Source organism: Melanotaenia boesemani, chromosome 6 (genome assembly GCF_017639745.1).
Source record: "Melanotaenia boesemani isolate fMelBoe1 chromosome 6, fMelBoe1.pri, whole genome shotgun sequence".
Lineage (NCBI taxonomy): Eukaryota > Metazoa > Chordata > Actinopteri > Atheriniformes > Melanotaeniidae > Melanotaenia > Melanotaenia boesemani.
Genome location: NC_055687.1, coordinates 37557692 through 37576756, shown reverse-complemented (window position 1 = coordinate 37576756; position 19065 = coordinate 37557692). Strand labels below are relative to the sequence as shown.

At 44.6% G+C, this 19065-nt stretch overlaps 1 protein-coding gene across 3 annotated transcripts in view; it reads right to left on the bottom strand.

Moving 5' to 3' along the window:
* cdk14 (cyclin-dependent kinase 14) overlaps positions 1-19065 on the bottom strand; it is a 224722-nt gene that overhangs the window by 37474 nt on the left and 168183 nt on the right. For all 3 annotated transcript variants that reach the window (XM_041988484.1, XM_041988486.1, XM_041988485.1), the window contains 2 exons: positions 16255-16394; positions 7782-7915 (listed from right to left, as the gene is read on the bottom strand). In XM_041988484.1, coding sequence (XP_041844418.1) covers positions 7809-7915; positions 16255-16394 — 247 coding nt within the window. In that variant the 3' untranslated portion in view covers positions 7782-7808. The remainder of the gene's footprint in view (positions 1-7781; positions 7916-16254; positions 16395-19065) is intronic.

The following is a 19065-nucleotide window of genomic DNA, read 5'->3' as shown; positions in this document are numbered from 1 at the left end:
GTTTAGATAAGTGAATGCAGTTGGTTTGTGGGAAGATACACTACCGTTCAAAAGTTTGGGGTCACTTTGCCATGGGATTCAATAGGGAAGTGACCCCAAACTTTTGAATGGTAGTGTATGTTAGTGTAGTTTGTCAGCGTAATAATGGGAATGTGTGCAGGGGGATTAGCTGCTATCAGTGCAGCTCTCCCAGCCTGCCAGGCTTTCAGAAGAGCTCGGACAAAGAGACTGATTTCAATGTAAATGCTGCAGCTGAGAAGACACAGCTCTCTCGGTGGGGTGACTTCCACCCTGCACACACACACTCAAACACACTCAGAAACACCATTATCATCTGATCAGTGTCCACACACTCCATCATATTCAGCAGGGCAGTGAATACACCTACTTTGAGCTTAACATAAAGAAAAAAGAAGAAATAAGGTGGAGAAAGCTGGAGAGATGATGCATCTGCTGTCTGTGCACCTGTCAGTAATTCTGTGATCTGACTCATCGCTGCTGCAGGTCTGTCATTAAACCAGGCATTATCCCCACGCCTGGCCTCTGCACCTCTTATTACATGAAAATAGCTGCACTTTGTCTGAGCGGTAAATGGGACCCCCTCCTCGCCCACATCTCCATTAGATCACATGACCTGAGTGAGGGCCAGTAGGATGCAGATGATTATGCATCCAACATGTCATCATTCTGCATCACACCATATTTTCTCAGGATTTAAAATAAAGTTGAGCTTTAACAGTGTAGCTATCATATCTGATACAGTTTCTGAGATCTGTTTCATCACTTCATGGTAAAAACTTTGTTCATAACCCTGTTGTCTATAATCTGACAATGTCTTCTGCCTCCTGGTGGACACCTCATGCTCTATAATAACTCTGACCTGTCACGTCGTAATAAACAAAACATATATAAAAATTATTTTAGTTTATTTTTATTTGGTTAAAAGGCTAAATAGAGACTTCAGATTAAAACATGTTCTGTCCATTATTTTGGTAGCAATTAGCCACAGTGTTAGCTAACTGCTACTACTAACACGACCACAGTGGTACCACTAAAGGAAAGAGGGAAAATATTCCAAGACTGCATCCCTCAGCTTCAGCTCAAGAAAAATGGACTGGATCCTTAATTCCAACAGAGTTGGGATGCTGTGTAAAATGTAAATAAAACCGGAATGCAATAATTTCCAAATCTCATCAAGTCATATTTTATTCCCAGTAGGACATAAACAACATATCAGATGTTGAAAATGAAACTGTGTCGGTCAGCACACAACATTCCACTAGTTATAAGTTATAATAATAAGCTACTAAGTTTGTTGCCAACCACCAAGAAAATCAAAAAGCGAAGAAAGAAGTCTACAAAAAAAAGTAGTCAAAAGATAAACATAATATATAACTATATAAAGAAATATAGACGGGTAAAAAATAAAGAACAGATTAATGCAATGAGCAAATGTTGTTGGTGAACACCAGAACATGAAGAGGCTTGAGCTCAGAGACGATGCGAAGGAGACATATTTAAAACGCAGCACAGAAATTACAACAGCAGCTTCAGGACAGAAAACATGAAGCTGGCTGCATGGTGGTAAAACAACATGCCTGCCACACGATGGTAAAACACGAAGCCGGCCGCACGGTGGTGAAGACAAAGCCAGCTACACGGTGGTAAAACAACATGCCTGCCACACGGTGGTAAAACAATATACCGGCCACACGGTGGTCAAGCACAAAGCCGGCTGCACGGTGGTAAAACAACATGTTGGCCACACGGTGGTAAAACAATATACCGGCCACATGGTGGTAAAACATGAAGCCGGCTGCATGGTGGTGAAGACGAAGCCGGCTGCATGAAGGTAAAACAACATGCCTGCCACACGGTGGTAAAACATGAAGCCGGCTGCATGGTGGTAAAACAACATGCCGGCCACACGGTGGTAAAACATGAAGCCGGCTGCATGGTGGTAAAACAACATGCCGGCCACACGGTGGTAAAACATGAAGCCGGCTGCATGGTGGTAAAACAACATGCTGGCCACACGATGGTAAAACAATATACTGGCCACATGGTGGTAAAACAACATGCCTGCCACATGGTGGTCAAACACGAAGCCGGCTGCACGGTGGTGAAGACTATGCTGGCTACACGGTGGTAAAACAACATGCCTGCCACACGGTGGTTAAACACGAAGCCGGCCACACGGTGGTGAAGACGAAGCCAGCCGCACGGTGGTAAAACAACATGCCTGTCACACGGTGGTAAAACACGAAGCCGGCTGCACGGTGGTGAAGACGAAGCCAGCTACACGGTGGTAAAACACGAAGCCGGCTGCACGGTGGTGAAGACGAAGCCAGCTACACGGTGGTAAAACAACATGCCTGCCACACGGTGGTAAAACACAAAGCCGGCCACACGGTGGTGAAGACGAAGCCGGCTACACGGTGGTAAAACACGAAGCCGGCTGCACGGTGGTGAAGACGAAGCCAGCTACATGGTGGTAAAACAACATGCCTGCCACACGGTGGTAAAACACAAAGCCGGCCACACGGTGGTGAAGACGAAGCCGGCTACACGGTGGTAAAACACGAAGCCGGCTGCACGGTGGTGAAGACGAAGCCAGCTACACGGTGGTAAAACAACATGCCTGCCACACGGTGGTAAAACACAAAGCCGGCCACACGGTGGTGAAGACGAAGCCGGCTACACGGTGGTAAAACACGAAGCCGGCTGCACGGTGGTGAATACGAAGCCAGCTACACGGTGGTAAAACAACATGCCTGCCACACGGTGGTAAAACACAAAGCCGGCCACACGGTGGTGAAGACGAAGCCGGCTACACGGTGGTAAAACACGAAGCCAGCTGCACGGTGGTGAAGACGAAGCCAGCTACACGGTGGTAAAACAACATGCCTGCCACACGGTGGTAAAACACGAAGCCGGCCACACGGTGGTGAAGACGAAGCCAGCTACACGGTGGTAAAACAACATGCCTGCCACACGGTGGTAAAACACGAAGCCGGCTGCACGGTGGTGAAGACGAAGCCAGCTACATGGTGGTAAAACAACATGCCTGCCACACGGTGGTAAAACACGAAGCCGGCCCCACGGTGGTGAAGACGAAGCCGGCTACACGGTGGTAAAACACGTAGCCGGCTGCACGGTGGTGAAGACGAAGCCAGCTACACGGTGGTAAAACAACATGCCTGCCACACGGTGGTAAAACACGAAGCCGGCCACACGGTGGTGAAGACGAAGCCGGCTACACGGTGGTAAAACACGTAGCCGGCTGCACGGTGGTGAAGACGAAGCCAGCTACACTGTGGTAAAACAACATGCTGGCCACACGGTGGTAAAACACGAAGCCGGCCACACGGTGGTAAAACAATATACCGGCCACACGGTGGTAAAACATGAAGCCGGCTGCACGGTGGTGAAGACGAAGCTGGCTGCACGAAGGTAAAACAACATGCCTGCCACACGGTGGTAAAACACGAAGCCGGCTGCATGGTGGTAAAACAACATGCTGGCCACACGGTGGTAAAACACGAAGCCGGCTGCATGGTGGTAAAACAACATGCTGGCCACACGGTGGTAAAACAATATACTGGCCACATGGTGGTCAAACACGAAGCCGGCTGCACGGTGGTGAAGACGAAGCTGGCTACACGGTGGTTAAACAACATGCCTGCCACAAGGTGCTTAAACACGAAGCCGGCCACACGGTGGTGAAGACGAAGCCAGCCGCACGGTGGTAAAACAACATGCCTGTCACACGGTGGTAAAACACGAAGCCGGCTGCAAGGTGGTGAAGACGAAGCCAGCTACACGGTGGTAAAACACGAAGCCGGCTGCACGGTGGTAAAACAACATGCCTGTCACACGGTGGTAAAACACGAAGCCGGCTGCAAGGTGGTGAAGACGAAGCCAGCTACACGGTGGTAAAACACGAAGCCGGCTGCACGGTGGTAAAACAACATGCCTGTCACACGGTGGTAAAACACGAAGCAGGCTGCGCGGTGGTGAAGACGAAGCCAGCTACACGGTGGTAAAACAACATGCCTGCCACACGGTTGTAAAACACGAAGCCGGCCACACGGTGGTGAAGACAAAGCCGGCTACACGGTGGTAAAACACGAAGCCGGCTGCACGGTGGTGAAGACGAAGCCAGCTACACGGTGGTAAAACAACATGCCTGCCACACGGTGGTAAAACAACATGCCTGCCACACGGTGGTAAAACATGAAGCCGGCTGCATGGTGGTAAAACAACATGCTGGCCACACGGTGGTAAAACAATATACTGGCTGCATGGTGGTAAAACAACATGCTGGCCACACGGTGGTAAAACAATATACCGGCCACATGGTGGTAAAACATGAAGCCGGCTGCATGGTGGTGAAGACGAAGCCGGCTGCACAAAGGTAAAACAACATGCCTGCCACACGGTGGTAAAACATGAAGCCGGCTGCATGGTGGTAAAACAACATGCCGGCCACACGGTGGTAAAACAATATACCGGCCACATGGTGGTAAAACATGAAGCCGGCTGCATGGTGGTGAAGACGAAGCCGGCCGCACGGCGGTAAAACATCATGCCTGCCACACGGTGGTGAAGACGAAGCCAGCTACACGGTGGTAAAACAACATGCCTGCCACACGGTGGTAAAACACGAAGCCGGCCACACGGTGGTGAAGACGAAGCCAGCTACACGGTGGTAAAACAACATGCCTGCCACACGGTGGTAAAACACGAAGCCGGCTGCACGGTGGTGAAGACGAAGCCAGCTACATAGTGGTAAAACAACATGCCTGCCACACGGTGGTAAAACACGAAGCCGGCCCCACGGTGGTGAAGACGAAGCCGGCTACACGGTGGTAAAACACGTAGCCGGCTGCACGGTGGTGAAGACGAAGCCAGCTACACGGTGGTAAAACAACATGCCTGCCACACGGTGGTAAAACACGAAGCCGGCCACACGGTGGTGAAGACGAAGCCGGCTACACGGTGGTAAAACACGTAGCCGGCTGCACGGTGGTGAAGACGAAGCCAGCTACACTGTGGTAAAACAACATGCTGGCCACACGGTGGTAAAACACGAAGCCGGCCACACGGTGGTAAAACAATATACCGGCCACACGGTGGTAAAACATGAAGCCGGCTGCACGGTGGTGAAGACGAAGCTGGCTGCACGAAGGTAAAACAACATGCCTGCCACACGGTGGTAAAACACGAAGCCGGCTGCATGGTGGTAAAACAACATGCTGGCCACACGGTGGTAAAACACGAAGCCGGCTGCATGGTGGTAAAACAACATGCTGGCCACACGGTGGTAAAACAATATACTGGCCACATGGTGGTCAAACACGAAGCCGGCTGCACGGTGGTGAAGACGAAGCTGGCTACACGGTGGTTAAACAACATGCCTGCCACAAGGTGCTTAAACACGAAGCCGGCCACACGGTGGTGAAGACGAAGCCAGCCGCACGGTGGTAAAACAACATGCCTGTCACACGGTGGTAAAACACGAAGCCGGCTGCAAGGTGGTGAAGACGAAGCCAGCTACACGGTGGTAAAACACGAAGCCGGCTGCACGGTGGTAAAACAACATGCCTGTCACACGGTGGTAAAACACGAAGCCGGCTGCAAGGTGGTGAAGACGAAGCCAGCTACACGGTGGTAAAACACGAAGCCGGCTGCACGGTGGTAAAACAACATGCCTGTCACACGGTGGTAAAACACGAAGCAGGCTGCGCGGTGGTGAAGACGAAGCCAGCTACACGGTGGTAAAACAACATGCCTGCCACACGGTGGTAAAACACGAAGCCGGCCACACGGTGGTGAAGACAAAGCCGGCTACACGGTGGTAAAACACGAAGCCGGCTGCACGGTGGTGAAGACGAAGCCAGCTACACGGTGGTAAAACAACATGCCTGCCACACGGTGGTAAAACAACATGCCTGCCACACGGTGGTAAAACATGAAGCCGGCTGCATGGTGGTAAAACAACATGCTGGCCACACGGTGGTAAAACAATATACCGGCCACATGGTGGTAAAACATGAAGCCGGCTGCATGGTGGTGAAGACGAAGCCGGCTGCACAAAGGTAAAACAACATGCCTGCCACACGGTGGTAAAACATGAAGCCGGCTGCATGGTGGTAAAACAACATGCCGGCCACACGGTGGTAAAACAATATACCGGCCACATGGTGGTAAAACATGAAGCCGGCTGCATGGTGGTGAAGACGAAGCCGGCCGCACGGCGGTAAAACATCATGCCTGCCACACGGTGGTGAAGACGAAGCCAGCTACACGGTGGTAAAACAACATGCCTGCCACACGGTGGTAAAACACAAAGCCGGCCACACGGTGGTGAAGACGAAGCCGGCTACACGGTGGTAAAACACGAAGCCGGCTGCACGGTGGTGAAGACGAAGCCAGCTACACGGTGGTAAAACAACATGCCTGCCACACGGTGGTAAAACACAAAGCCGGCCACACGGTGGTGAAGACGAAGCCGGCTACACGGTGGTAAAACACGAAGCCGGCTGCACGGTGGTGAAGACGAAGCCAGCTACACGGTGGTAAAACAACATGCCTGCCACACGGTGGTAAAACAACATGCCTGCCACACGGTGGTAAAACATGAAGCCGGCTGCATGGTGGTAAAACAACATGCTGGCCACACGGTGGTAAAACAATATACTGGCTGCATGGTGGTAAAACAACATGCTGGCCACACGGTGGTAAAACAATATACCGGCCACATGGTGGTAAAACATGAAGCCGGCTGCATGGTGGTGAAGACGAAGCCGGCTGCACGAAGGTAAAACAACATGCCTGCCACACGGTGGTAAAACATGAAGCCGGCTGCATGGTGGTAAAACAACATGCCGGCCACACGGTGGTAAAACAATATACCGGCCACATGGTGGTAAAACATGAAGCCGGCTGCATGGTGGTGAAGACGAAGCCGGCCGCACGGCGGTAAAACATCATGCCTGCCACACGGTGGTGAAGACGAAGCCAGCTACACGGTGGTAAAACAACATGCTGGCCACACGGTGGTAAAACAATATGGACCTGAAGTGATGATGATGAGGAAGAAGAGCATCACTTTAAACAAGCAGGATTCTCCAGCCATCGAGGTTTGTGGTCTCACTAATCTCCAACAAGATAAATGTCTAGAGAACAAATATGGCTTGCTGATGAATGCTTAATCAACATCCACCTCATGATCTCACCTCATTGCTGACATCCAAACAAGCCCATGATGGAAGTGAAGTATAAGCCGTTCATGAAGCTGGATCTGAGCACGCAAGCAATGCAATCTATGCAACCAGTGGAAGCAGCAAACTATAACTCAGAGCCTGGTGATCCCATGAATCTTACAGAGAAGCAGCTGTTTGTTTAGTAAGAAACAAGCACCACAAACAGGGAACAAACAAAGAAATTGCTCAGATACATCAGTGAGAGTCATCTTTACATCCAGGAAACATCAGAGGGGACTTATGATCCTCCAAAAAACTACAGTAGACTCGTTTTAAAGAGCGTGCTGTTAAACCTGTTTCACAGTTTGAGCAAATAAGTGCAGGAAAATCCTGCAAGATGGCAGAGATATCGAGTCCTCCTCTCCTCATTAAAACCTGGATCACTACCCCTAACTGTGCAGACAAGCCCCTATGAATAAGACAAAGATCTTTATGATGCCAACAACATCCAGGCTCTGCAGAAACCAGGCCATTGCTGCATACCACCTCATGTTGTGTGCCTGTTCAACGTACCTGTCAGGTGCAGGATGCTGCCTCAGGTCAGTGCTTGCTGCCAGAGGAGGCCTTGTTCTTCCGTGCACACACCTGGATGCTGTCCCCGCTCTCCGTCTGCAGCTTGACATTTGGTACAGTGAAGATAGAAGACACTGCGGGGGGGGCGAGATGCAGGTAGATTAGAAGCATGAAGCATGCAGGCTAACAGGCTGAGGAAACTTTCTAATTTATAAAAAATGAATATCTGAATATCTGTTTGGGGGGGTTTGGAGTTTATATTTCTGTCAGAAGGAGAATCTTCACATGTATATTTAAGCAGCTGTACACAGCAGAGTTCATCAGTCAAGTAAAGAGCAGCTTTTTAGTAATAATGCAAGAGGGATTTTACCGTCCTGTCAGCATGCTGCAGTTCATGTAACACCGGATGCAGTGTTGGAGAGGGTCTATGTGTCTGGTTAAAGCCCACCCTGAGGGACCACATTTTTTGCTAGCGAGTGACACGGTGCCTTAAAAAGCAGCTGTTACATGATGTTTGGGGTGGAAAATCAATTTATGATGGCCTTGAGATGCCAAAAATCAACGGAAATGTACATAATAAATGTAAAGCCATCAAAACCAGTTTAAAACTATTTGATTTAAACTAATGTCTGAATGTGGCTAAAAACATTTCTTTGGTAACGTTTTATTAAATTACAATTCATTTCAGTACAGTACAGCATGCTGCAGAGTGATGGGGAGTTTCTAGCCGTAACGTCCAGATTAATGGCACAAAGGGGAAAAGTAATAGGTTGAAACCAAGAAACAAACGGTAGGTTAATTTTCCAGTAACAACTGGGTCAATGCATCTGGGAGGTCAGGAGATCAGTTGCTGCAGTATATTTTTATTCATATCGCGGTGATAACTTGCTTTGTGGATGTTGTGTTCATTCTGTTCACTGATGATGGTTTTCTACATTGTTCCAGAGCTGAGTCCATGATGGGATTTCTACCGCAGAACTTATTTTTAGCTGCAGTGCTATCTGAGCAGTAAAAAGACCACCATCCAATCACTTGTATGCAACTTTTCTCACACTTCAGTTAAAGTGGTGGTCAAACAGTCAAAACGTCGGTCAGGAAGATGTGAGACAACGTCTTGAGTTTTTCCACAGTTCAGATGTGAGTTCAGCTCTAGATTCCTTAAAAAGTTTACCTCTGTGATGCCATGGATCCTTCTATGACATAAATTAGCAATTAAAAATCAAAGTCTAGATTTTAGAAAATAATGAACTGATTATTAAACTAAAGTGGTCATCTGATGCTAAATGTAAAGTAAATCCTATAAAAGCAAACATAGAGTGATGTATTTTAATTAACAATAGTTTACTGAGGATGATCCTGTATTTAATGTTGCATACAGACTTTTATTTCACTGATAGGAATAAAAACTTTAAACCAAATCTCAGGTGTTATCAGTGTTTCTTCATCATTATTGGCTGTTGAACTGTAAATATCATTATCACCATGCAGGCAGCTGGCGCAATAATGCTGTATAAAAGCTGCATTATAATATAGAACGTGGTGATGATGATGCTGCATATAAAATACTACATGACGCATTCACTTGCACTTGGACATCTGAGGTTTAACAGATAAATGTCAGTCACAATAAATAAACTACATTAACTAAAATCTTAATAAGTTATCCTCATTTTCAGTGTTGTTGGTGCAGCTAAACTGTTATTGTGTCAGATCAAATCAAATTGCATCAAATTTTATTTATAGAGCACTTTTCATGCACAAGGCAACACAAAGTGCTGTACTTAATAAAAAGAAATTATGCATATTTAAAACAAAATTTGAAAGCCTCACACATCAAAAAATAGGCCAAAAAAAAAAAAAAGAGGCACAATCACACACAAATTCACACACATACAAACAAAATGCATGTACCCTTCCCCAACCCGCTCAGACCCCATTCTGTACCAACATGAACTTCCATCATTAATAACTGTCTCTGAACTGAATGAAAGTATAACAATAACAATAAAATGAAAACATCTGGCTGACACTGCTGTGAGGAAACGGGATCTTGGGGATCCAGTCACACCGGAAGCCAGCCCACCCATGACCACAGAGGGCGCCACCACAGGAACCACCTATGTCAGAGCAGGCCAGGGTCCACACCACAACCACAGGGCTGCAGTGCAGGACCCCCAGCCACCCAGACCAGGACAGTTACCATGGCAACGACCTTGCAGACAGAGCAGGCAGAGCTACTGGTGTGAAGGATCCCCAGAAGGAAAACACTGGAGTTAGAAATTAAAAACAAAGTTAAATAAACTTAGAAACAATAAGAACTGATAAGAGTGAAAAAAATAAAAATACAGATAAAGGAGTTCAGGAAAAATGAATAAAAAAATAAAAAATAAAATAAAATAAAGGAGTATATAAACAGTAAAACAATAAAACAGAAAGCCTTATAAATAGGTGGTAAAAATAATAAAAGAATATGTGATTAAATAAGTGAAAAATCTAAACAATAACAAATAAAATTCAGCTATAAGCTAAACTAAAAGAAAGGTCTTGAGCCTGTTTTTAAAGACATCAACAGTCTCTGCAGCCGTGAGGTTTTCTGGCAGGCTGGTCCACAGTCCAGGCCCGTAATGGTGGAACGAGGCCTCACCAGTCTTGGTTCTGATTTTGGGAACAACCAAGAGGCCAGTACCAGAGGACCTCAGGGTCCGCAAGGTTCATAATCTAAAAGCAGGTCTGGTAAATAGGAAGGCCCAAGACCATTAAGACATTAATAAACCAGTAAAAGAACCTTAAAATCAATCCTGAAACGTACGGGAAGTAATTGCAGGTTAGAAATAGGCTTTTTGGGAAGACCAGGGAGCAGAGTATTACAGTAATCTATTTTACTAGAAATAAAAGCATCAGCACCTTGGTGGCAAGAGAGAGAAAAGGGGTGACTCTGGTGATGTTTTTAAGATGATAAAATTCTGTCTTTGTAATATTTCTAATGTGTGGAATAAAATCCAGCTCAGAGTCAAAAGGGACACCCAGATTTCTCACACACTGAGAATATTTAAAGTTTTGTAATTTTGATAAATTGATCTCTCTCTTATTTTCAGGACAGATAATTAAAACTTCAGTTTTGTCCTGGTTGAGCTGTAAGAAGTTCTCGGCCATCCAAGACTTTATATGAAAAATCCAGTCTAAAAGGACGTTAACTGGCTCCAGGTCATCAGGAGACACAGCGATGTACAGCTGCGTATCATCAGCATAGCTGCATAGCTGTGGAAATCAATGCCGCGTCTCCTGATGATATCCCCAAGAGGCAACATGGACAATTAAAAAGAAGTGGGCCTAGATTTGGTCCTTGGGGAACCCCACACTGGATTTTATGGGTCTTTGAGACACATGCATCCATACTTAAATAAAACTGTCGATCTGTGAGATAGAAGTAAAAACATTTAAGAACAGTACCTGAGAGGCCCACCAGACTTCTGAGTCTGTTTAATAAAATCTGGGGATCTATTGTATCAAAGGCAGCGCTTAGATGAAGTAGAACCAGAACTGAAAGTTTCCATGCATCAAAGTTACACCTGAGGTCATTAACAATCTTTAAAAGGGCAATCTCAGTACTGTGGTTCTTCCTAAATCTACATTGATATTTTTCCAAGACATTGTTTTTATCCAGAAATTCATTTAACTGAATAAAAACAACTTTTTAGTGATTTGACTTAAAAGTGGTAGATTGGATACAGGTAATTATTAAAAACACAGTAGGGTCTAAATTATTCTTCTTCAGAAGGGGCCTCGTCACTGCCGTTTTGAAGGCAAATGGAAAAACACCTGTCTGAAGAGAGTAATTCACAATATTTAAAAGATCATATTTAAAAAAAACATAAAATGTTTTTAAAAAACGATGTGGGAAATGGATCTAAAAGGCAGGTTGTTGGGTTTAGTTGGGAGAAAACTCGACCAAGGATCTTCGCATCAACCAGGACAAAACTCCAGTGTTTCCTCATGTAAAAGCAGAGGTTCAGATCTGTTAAAATCAACATGTTGAGATAAAAGACTGAATCTGATAGTATCGATTTTACTTCTGAAGTGGTCTGCAAAGTCCTCATATGCAGCATCTGATGCAGGCATGGAGGACTTGTTAAAATCAGCATTCATTAAAAGATCAATGGTTTTAAAAAGGAATTTGGGGTTGTTTTTGTTATCTGTGATGAGATGTGAGAAGTGGAGCGTTCTGGCCTGTTAAAGTGTATTATTGTAGATTTTGAGTTGTTAATGTAAAAATTTCATAATAAATTGTTAGTTTAGTTTTTCTCCATTGCCTCTCTGCTCTTCTGCAATTTCTTTTTAGCTTTCCAATTTCCCCATTTCTTCGCAGTGTTGTGGATGTTCTTTATAAAGTTTTTTTTAAGTAGAGCTGCTGAGTCAATAGCTGATTTTTGTCTATTGTTAAATATTTACAATAAAACCACATGATGCAGGTAAGATCTGAGCAGGAGTTTGGTGTAAATTGTCAATAAAACCTACAGCCTCTTCAGAGGTAATATACTGTTTCCTCACAGTTCACACCGGAGCCTCCTGGTGATGTTAAAAAACACAGCCAGGTCGACAACAGAGGACACACCAGTAGACAGACCATAGGTTAGGACCAGGTCCAGGGTGTGTCTTCTGTTGTGTGTAGGCTGTGTTACATGTTGCTTAAAATCCATACTGTTTAAAAGGTTTAAAAACTTGCAGGCAGAGGAATCGCTACTGTTATCGATATGAAAGTTAAAATCACCAGTTATTAAAACTGTATTGTATTTAATGTGTATGGCTGATAAAAAGTCTGCAAACTCTTAATAAAACAGGAAGGAAGGTTTGGTGGTCTATAAACTGATGCATAAAACAAGCGAGTTGTTAAAAACAAATTAATGATGCTCAGATGTTGAATAATTAGTAGATGAGACTATTTGTGCTGATATTGTTTGTTGAGCAATTGAAGCTGTTCCATCGCCTTTTTTACCTAAATTAAAAATTTAAATTTGGGGGTGAAGCTTTGGTGAGAATTACTGATTCATCAGTGCCAAGCCAGGTTTCAGTTAAAAAGAAACAGATGTTGATGTTATTATCTAAAATCAGACCATTAATAGTAAAATATTTGTTGAACAGTGATCTGACATTTAAAGGAGCCACGTTGAGTGTTGCAAGAAAGTTTGGTTTTGAGATCGTTGATGTGGGTTTTGTACATGGAGTTGTATGAATGGGAAGGAGACATCTAACAGCAGAAGTGTATGGATATGGAGAGGGATGGTTATCATGTCTGCTGTTGATGTGCACTATGATGTGTAAGTAGGGAGGATCTGACTGGGGGAGCTGTGTTCTAGCTGGACCATCAATCAGAGAGAGCTTTGCAGGAGTGGAGGGTGAGTTCATTGTTCAATGCGAGGAGATGAGAACCTGTATAATTTGGGTGTAAGTCGTTTGGTTTGAGAAGGTAAGGTCTATTGTAAGGTAAGGGTGGTGATAAGAGAGTTGGTGGGCGGAGTTGTTGATGTCTGTGACTACTGCACCCGAGTGGCAAGATGTGCGGCACCTGTTCACATGGACATGTTGGACAATGAAATCCCAGATGATGAGCACACGAGGGCCAGTTCCAGCTGCCAAGAGTCTCCTGGTAGAGGTAGAGGGGCCTTTCATCACCAGAGCGCAAAGCGGCAGCCTCCACGGTGGCAGCTGCAGGAGGAGAAATGGTAGCCCCTGCAGCGGTGGATGCAGGAGAAGAAAGGGAGGCTGTGGGGACGTGCTCCCGGCCATAACCAGCATGTCTCTTCACTGCAGCTTTCAGGAGCTTTCGTCGACACCTCGCTGCAGAGGAGGCCACCTTGGTCCAAGCCAGCAATGTGCTGGTCGATGCCGAGCAGGCAGTCCAGGCAGCCACAGAATCACAGTTGGGCAGCAGAGCGTCACACAAAACCTGGAAACGGTTGGATGAAACCAGGCCATTGCCATTGGAGGCTTTCTTGGGGCGACAGACCACCTCGGATCAAGATAGCAGATGTTTTGGCATAGAACTAGAAGAAGGCCTGGGCGAGGTAGCAGGATCCCAGGGCATGGTGTCCTGGAGAGCAGCTTTCAGTGATGCTATATGAATTGACTGCTGGTGGGCTACATTCATCAGGGAATTCAGCTGCTTGTTCTTGGACCGCAGCTCCTTGGATAGCTTCCGGATGTCTTCAAGGTTGGTGATCTGCTCGTTTGTAAATTCCAGGTTTTCATCAGAATGTGCCGAGGCAGCCATTTCAATCCTTCTCTGGTTTCTGGTTAAAACTTTAAATTAAAAAATGTATTATAACCGCAGTATTAAAAACTATGGTTAAAAATAATGTGGCCATACAGTTCAGGTTTTAAAAAAAGGATTAAAACCGGTAAAACCAATAAAACCAGTAAAATTAGTTGAAAGTCTGGCAGAGCGTCTTGGACAGCGTCTGACAGCAGATAGTGTGTACATTGTAGTTACTGCAGGACCAGATGCTGCAGCCTCACAACTGCAGTAATTAACCCCACATCCTCCCCCTATGCAACAAAACAGCACATGCACAAGTATATGGAAGGTACCCTGTTTTTATCCACGCCTGTCCTCATTTTATAAACTGTTTTAATTCTCGAGTCTTCACTCGGCTGCTCTTACATGTGTGCAGAGAATGACTGAAACTAAGGTAGTACAGGAGCGAGTGAGCATCAAATGAGCCATCCTCTGTCTCTCTCTCTTAGTGGCCACTGCTGTCTGATTCTGTTCAAACATGACAACCTGCTGGGGGCTGATAACAGGATTAATAATACCGAAAAATCCTAATCTGGAGAATTAAAAATGGAATTCTCCAATTAAAATTAGCACCAAGTCAGCGGTGGCACACTGAGGTCTTTTCACTGCGCTAATGAGTAAGAGCTTAGGGACTGGTGATGGATGCATATAGCCTGTCAAACAATAAGGATAGGTAGTCATCTCTGACACACTTTCATGCAATAACCCAGTTCAGTAGGATTAATTGAAATATATCTGTAAAGCCTCTGTCTCCTGTGCTGAAAAAACGAGGGAGGAATCTGCCTCCAAACGCAGAGACGTGTTAACAGCTAAGTGCTGTGTGTTTCTGAGGTTTATCGGAGCAGCGCCTCAGCTTTCTTTTTCTCTGGGCAAACAACAAGCCAGGAAGACAGAAAAGAAGCCAGCAGAGGTTCGACTGGGCTTACTGTCCCACAGGCATCCACATAATAAGCCAGGCTTTCTCAGTGGGATGAAAAACAAGTCCAGGTTGCTGCTGGCTGCCTTCTCTACAAACAGAGACAGAGTAGGATAGAAAACAGGGAAGTACAAGCAAGAAAGAAACAGGGAGAGGCCCAGTCTGTGATGGTCAGCGTGAATACATCTCTTTCCCTTCATTATTTATTCTTTCAGAGAGGTGGAGGGGGCTGAATCAGTAAAGGTGAGGATACACCTGGGTCAAGCAGTCAACTGTAACTGTGGTCCAGCAGTTTCCAGGATCTGGATACAGATGTTTCTACTGTTCCATGATCTTCTCACACATCTGCTGACATCCCCATTCCATCTTTGCTCCTAAAAGACTCCAGAAGATCTCCAGTCTGACAGGTTCAGTACCAACTCCTGACCACACTCATCTGTTAACATCTGGTTTTCTTGCCTTTACTTCATTACAAGCCAGACTGTTGGAAAGCTCTTATTTCTGGTCTTCAACATTAAAACTCTGTTACAGCTTTCCAGAACTCAGCTGCTCGTCTTATGACGAAGACCAGAACGAGAGCTCACATTGCTCCAGTTTTTAACCCTCTGCAGTGGTTTCCTGTAAGCTGTGAGATTTTAAACCACTTTCATTAGTTTTTAAAGGGTTTTTATTCTGAGTATTTATCCAACTTTCTTTTAGTTTGAGAACCTCACAGAGCCCTCAGGTCATCATGACTGGTCTCTTATTTATTCCTAAGGTTGGGACTTAAATACATGGGGAGGCATGTTTTAGTTTTTATGGTCCTTGTTGATGGAGCATCCTTCCAGACAACCTGGGGGCAGCTGGGAGGGGTGAGGTTTTCAAAAGAAAACTTAAGACTTCCCTTTCTAATGACGCTTTTAATTGGTATTTTATTTTATTCTTTTTATTTCAGCTTAACATCTTTTATTTAAACCTCTAGTGTCTTAGTTTCGGATGCGCTGGTGAGGGCAGTGCTGTTCAGACATCAGTTTATGTACGTGTGTGTGTGCTTGTGTTTATGTTTGTGAAACACTTTGTGTTGTATTTCTCTGTGTGAAAAGTGCTCTATAAACAGAGATTGATTGATGGAAGCACTACACCACTCCAATCCTGGATCTTTTGGAACACTTACCAGGAAAATATGCATATTATTACATTGAATGAAGTACAGGGACAAACACTCAGCTCAGCAATGAAATACAGTTGCACATGTCATGTTTAAGATCTGATGAGGGGTCACGTACTGTCCTGCAGCTCCCAGAGCCGTGGAGGAAGGTTGCTGAAGTATTCATGGTTCAGTGCTGCCTGGGCTGACAGCCGGTTCTTTGGGAAGCACTGGAGGAACCTGGAGGCCAACTCCTCAGCATGGTCCACATAGCCCAACCTGCACACACACACACATGAGATGCAATGACCCAATAAAGCACAGCAAACAGTGTTATGTCATTCACTCGCTGCACCGACACCAATTCACTGAGTCGCTGGCATCAAAAGCGGCTTTTAACTCTGCTGAGGGAGGAGAGAAACGTCTCCCTCCTGAAGCTTGCATCGCTCAGTGACTGCGTCCATTGCAGCTAATTGGCGTAAGTGTGAGTTATTCAAGGAGTCAATGAACTGCTGAACAAGCTGCATCAGTCTGGGGGAGAAGAGCTTGAAATGAACCCGGAGCAGCAGAGTCAGTAATTAGACACAACATTAAAAAAAAACATGGTATTCAGTGCAGCTTGACATTCAGAGCTCCTCTCAACTTGCCCTGTTTCTCATGGTTCGCTCCCCAGTTAAGGAATCCGACAGCCACAAGATAAAGTTAATGAAGTCTATCTGGGTGTCCTCTGGACTTTTTCTCAAACTGATCAGTTCCACCACCAGCTTTGAATACAGAGCAGTGAATGTGTAAAACTTTACGTCTGAATCTGTCTTTGCCTCAGTGTCTGTAATGATTTGCTCTTCTCATAAAAATCCTCTTTTGTTCTCAGTTGAACATAAACAACAATTCAGATGATGAAACTGAAACATTTTACCACGTGATGGAAAATATGAGCTGATAGTGAATCTGATGAGCAACACGTCTGGAAAAGTAACTGGTACAAACCAGAAACACCTGGAGGAGCATTTCTGGCCTTACACCTTGTTGTATTTTGCAGCTTTAAAACACATTTTCTGCCAACTGTGGTTAAAGTTTTATTTTCCTTTTTACCTTTGTTCTTTCTTTCCTAAATCATCTCTTTATTTATTTATTTATTTATTTATTTATTCATCTTTACTTTAAAGAGTCAAATTTTCATGATTTTTAGAAGCACGAGACTGAAGACACTTTAGTTCAGTTCTCAGGTTTAAGGTTGAAGGTTCAAATCTCCCGCAGAGAAACCTCATGCAGAGGCTGCAGTCCAGGCCTCTTCCTCCATGTCTGGTCCTGCTGCAGCGGTGCATCTTATGTAATCAGGAGAGAGCGGCTTTATTAATATGAAGAGACTTTTTCTGTCTGGAACTTAAGAAAGAAGAAAAAGAACCGACGTTTCTCTTTGTCCATCAAAACTCATGTAGATGGGCAGAAAATTGTGGGAAACCAGGAAACTGCTCCCAAAAGACAAAACTAAACGTGGTGTTATCCTGAATATAAGTTCTGAGGCCAGACAGCAAAGGTAAAACATGTTTTCTGACTTTTACAAACGTGCAGCATAAATCGGGTCTTCTTCTGTCTCTGGTTCGGTGAATCTTGGTCGTATCGAGATGAAACTTCCAGCTGTGGAATCTGTGAGATGTGAGCTTTCAGTAGAGGAGTCGTTTGTTCGTGTTCATGGGGAAACGTCATCTGTGTTTATGTATTTTTCACACTTTGTGTACCTGAAAATTTAACTATTGTTGTCTTAACTGTGTGTGTTGGTGATAGAAATGGTTTTACTGAGCTGGTAGCTGAGATTCTGGACTTTCTGTGGATACCACACATGTTTATAGTTACATCTACAGACCTGACGCTACACCCGGAAACCAGATGTTAACCCTTAACTCCCGGTAGAAGAGGCTGCAGGTGCAGAGGTGAAGCTAAACAGTCAAGCTAAGAATGAAAGTTTAGAGAAATTATATCCAGACATCTGGATAATGAAGCAGTGAAGGTGCATGGATGGAAGTTATTGTACATATTGTGAATATTTCTCTCTCCTCACCATCTAGAAGCTGTGAGATTCTCATCCTGCTTTCTGTCTGTTCACCTGATGCTGATATTCATCACATATTGTTCCTTCTGTGTTTAGAAGGAAGCAGCTTCACAGCTTTAAATTCATCCTGCTGACTTTTTACCTTTTAGTTAGTAAATCCTGAACATTTCATCCTTCTTTCTCATAAATATGTGATTTTATATATGAAGAAATATTTTAACTGTTGCTGTTTAAAGATGCCTCCATGGAGGGTGATGGTGTTTTAACACCCACATTTTTTTTTTTCTTTTCTTGTGTTATACAACGTAGCTGGTCTAGAAACTCTCTGGTCTTCTCTGTGTCTGCCCCTCCTCTCTGTCTCCTGTGTTTTTGGCAGGACCTTCTCTAACACAGTAGCTGACTGGTGGTAGAAAGGGTTTATACTTTAACTATGCAGGGAAGTGTCTAGAAAAGCTTTGATGGGGGACCAGGAAGGAGCACTGACCAGGAAAAGGGGAGTACAAATGAGACCTTTGTGTTTTTTCCTAGATTATCAGTTTTATCAGTGTTTCTTCATCAATATCAGCTGTTTAACTTCATTTGTCAACATCTGCTAGTTTTATGACAGATATCACCATGTGATCATGTGTAGCTGGTTGGTGAGATGATATATGAATTCTGCATTATGATCTAGAACATGGTAGAGATGATGCAGAACAACAATATATATATATATATATATATATATATATATATATATATATATATATATATATATATATATATATATATAGCAAAATACCAAGATGCATTGCAGCATTGGTGTCTGCGTTTATATATCGATGTGTATATCAGTTTAGTTTGAGAAAAGACACCAAACTGTTTGAAAGTGTCAGTGCAGTGGTATTTCTTTAGGGAACA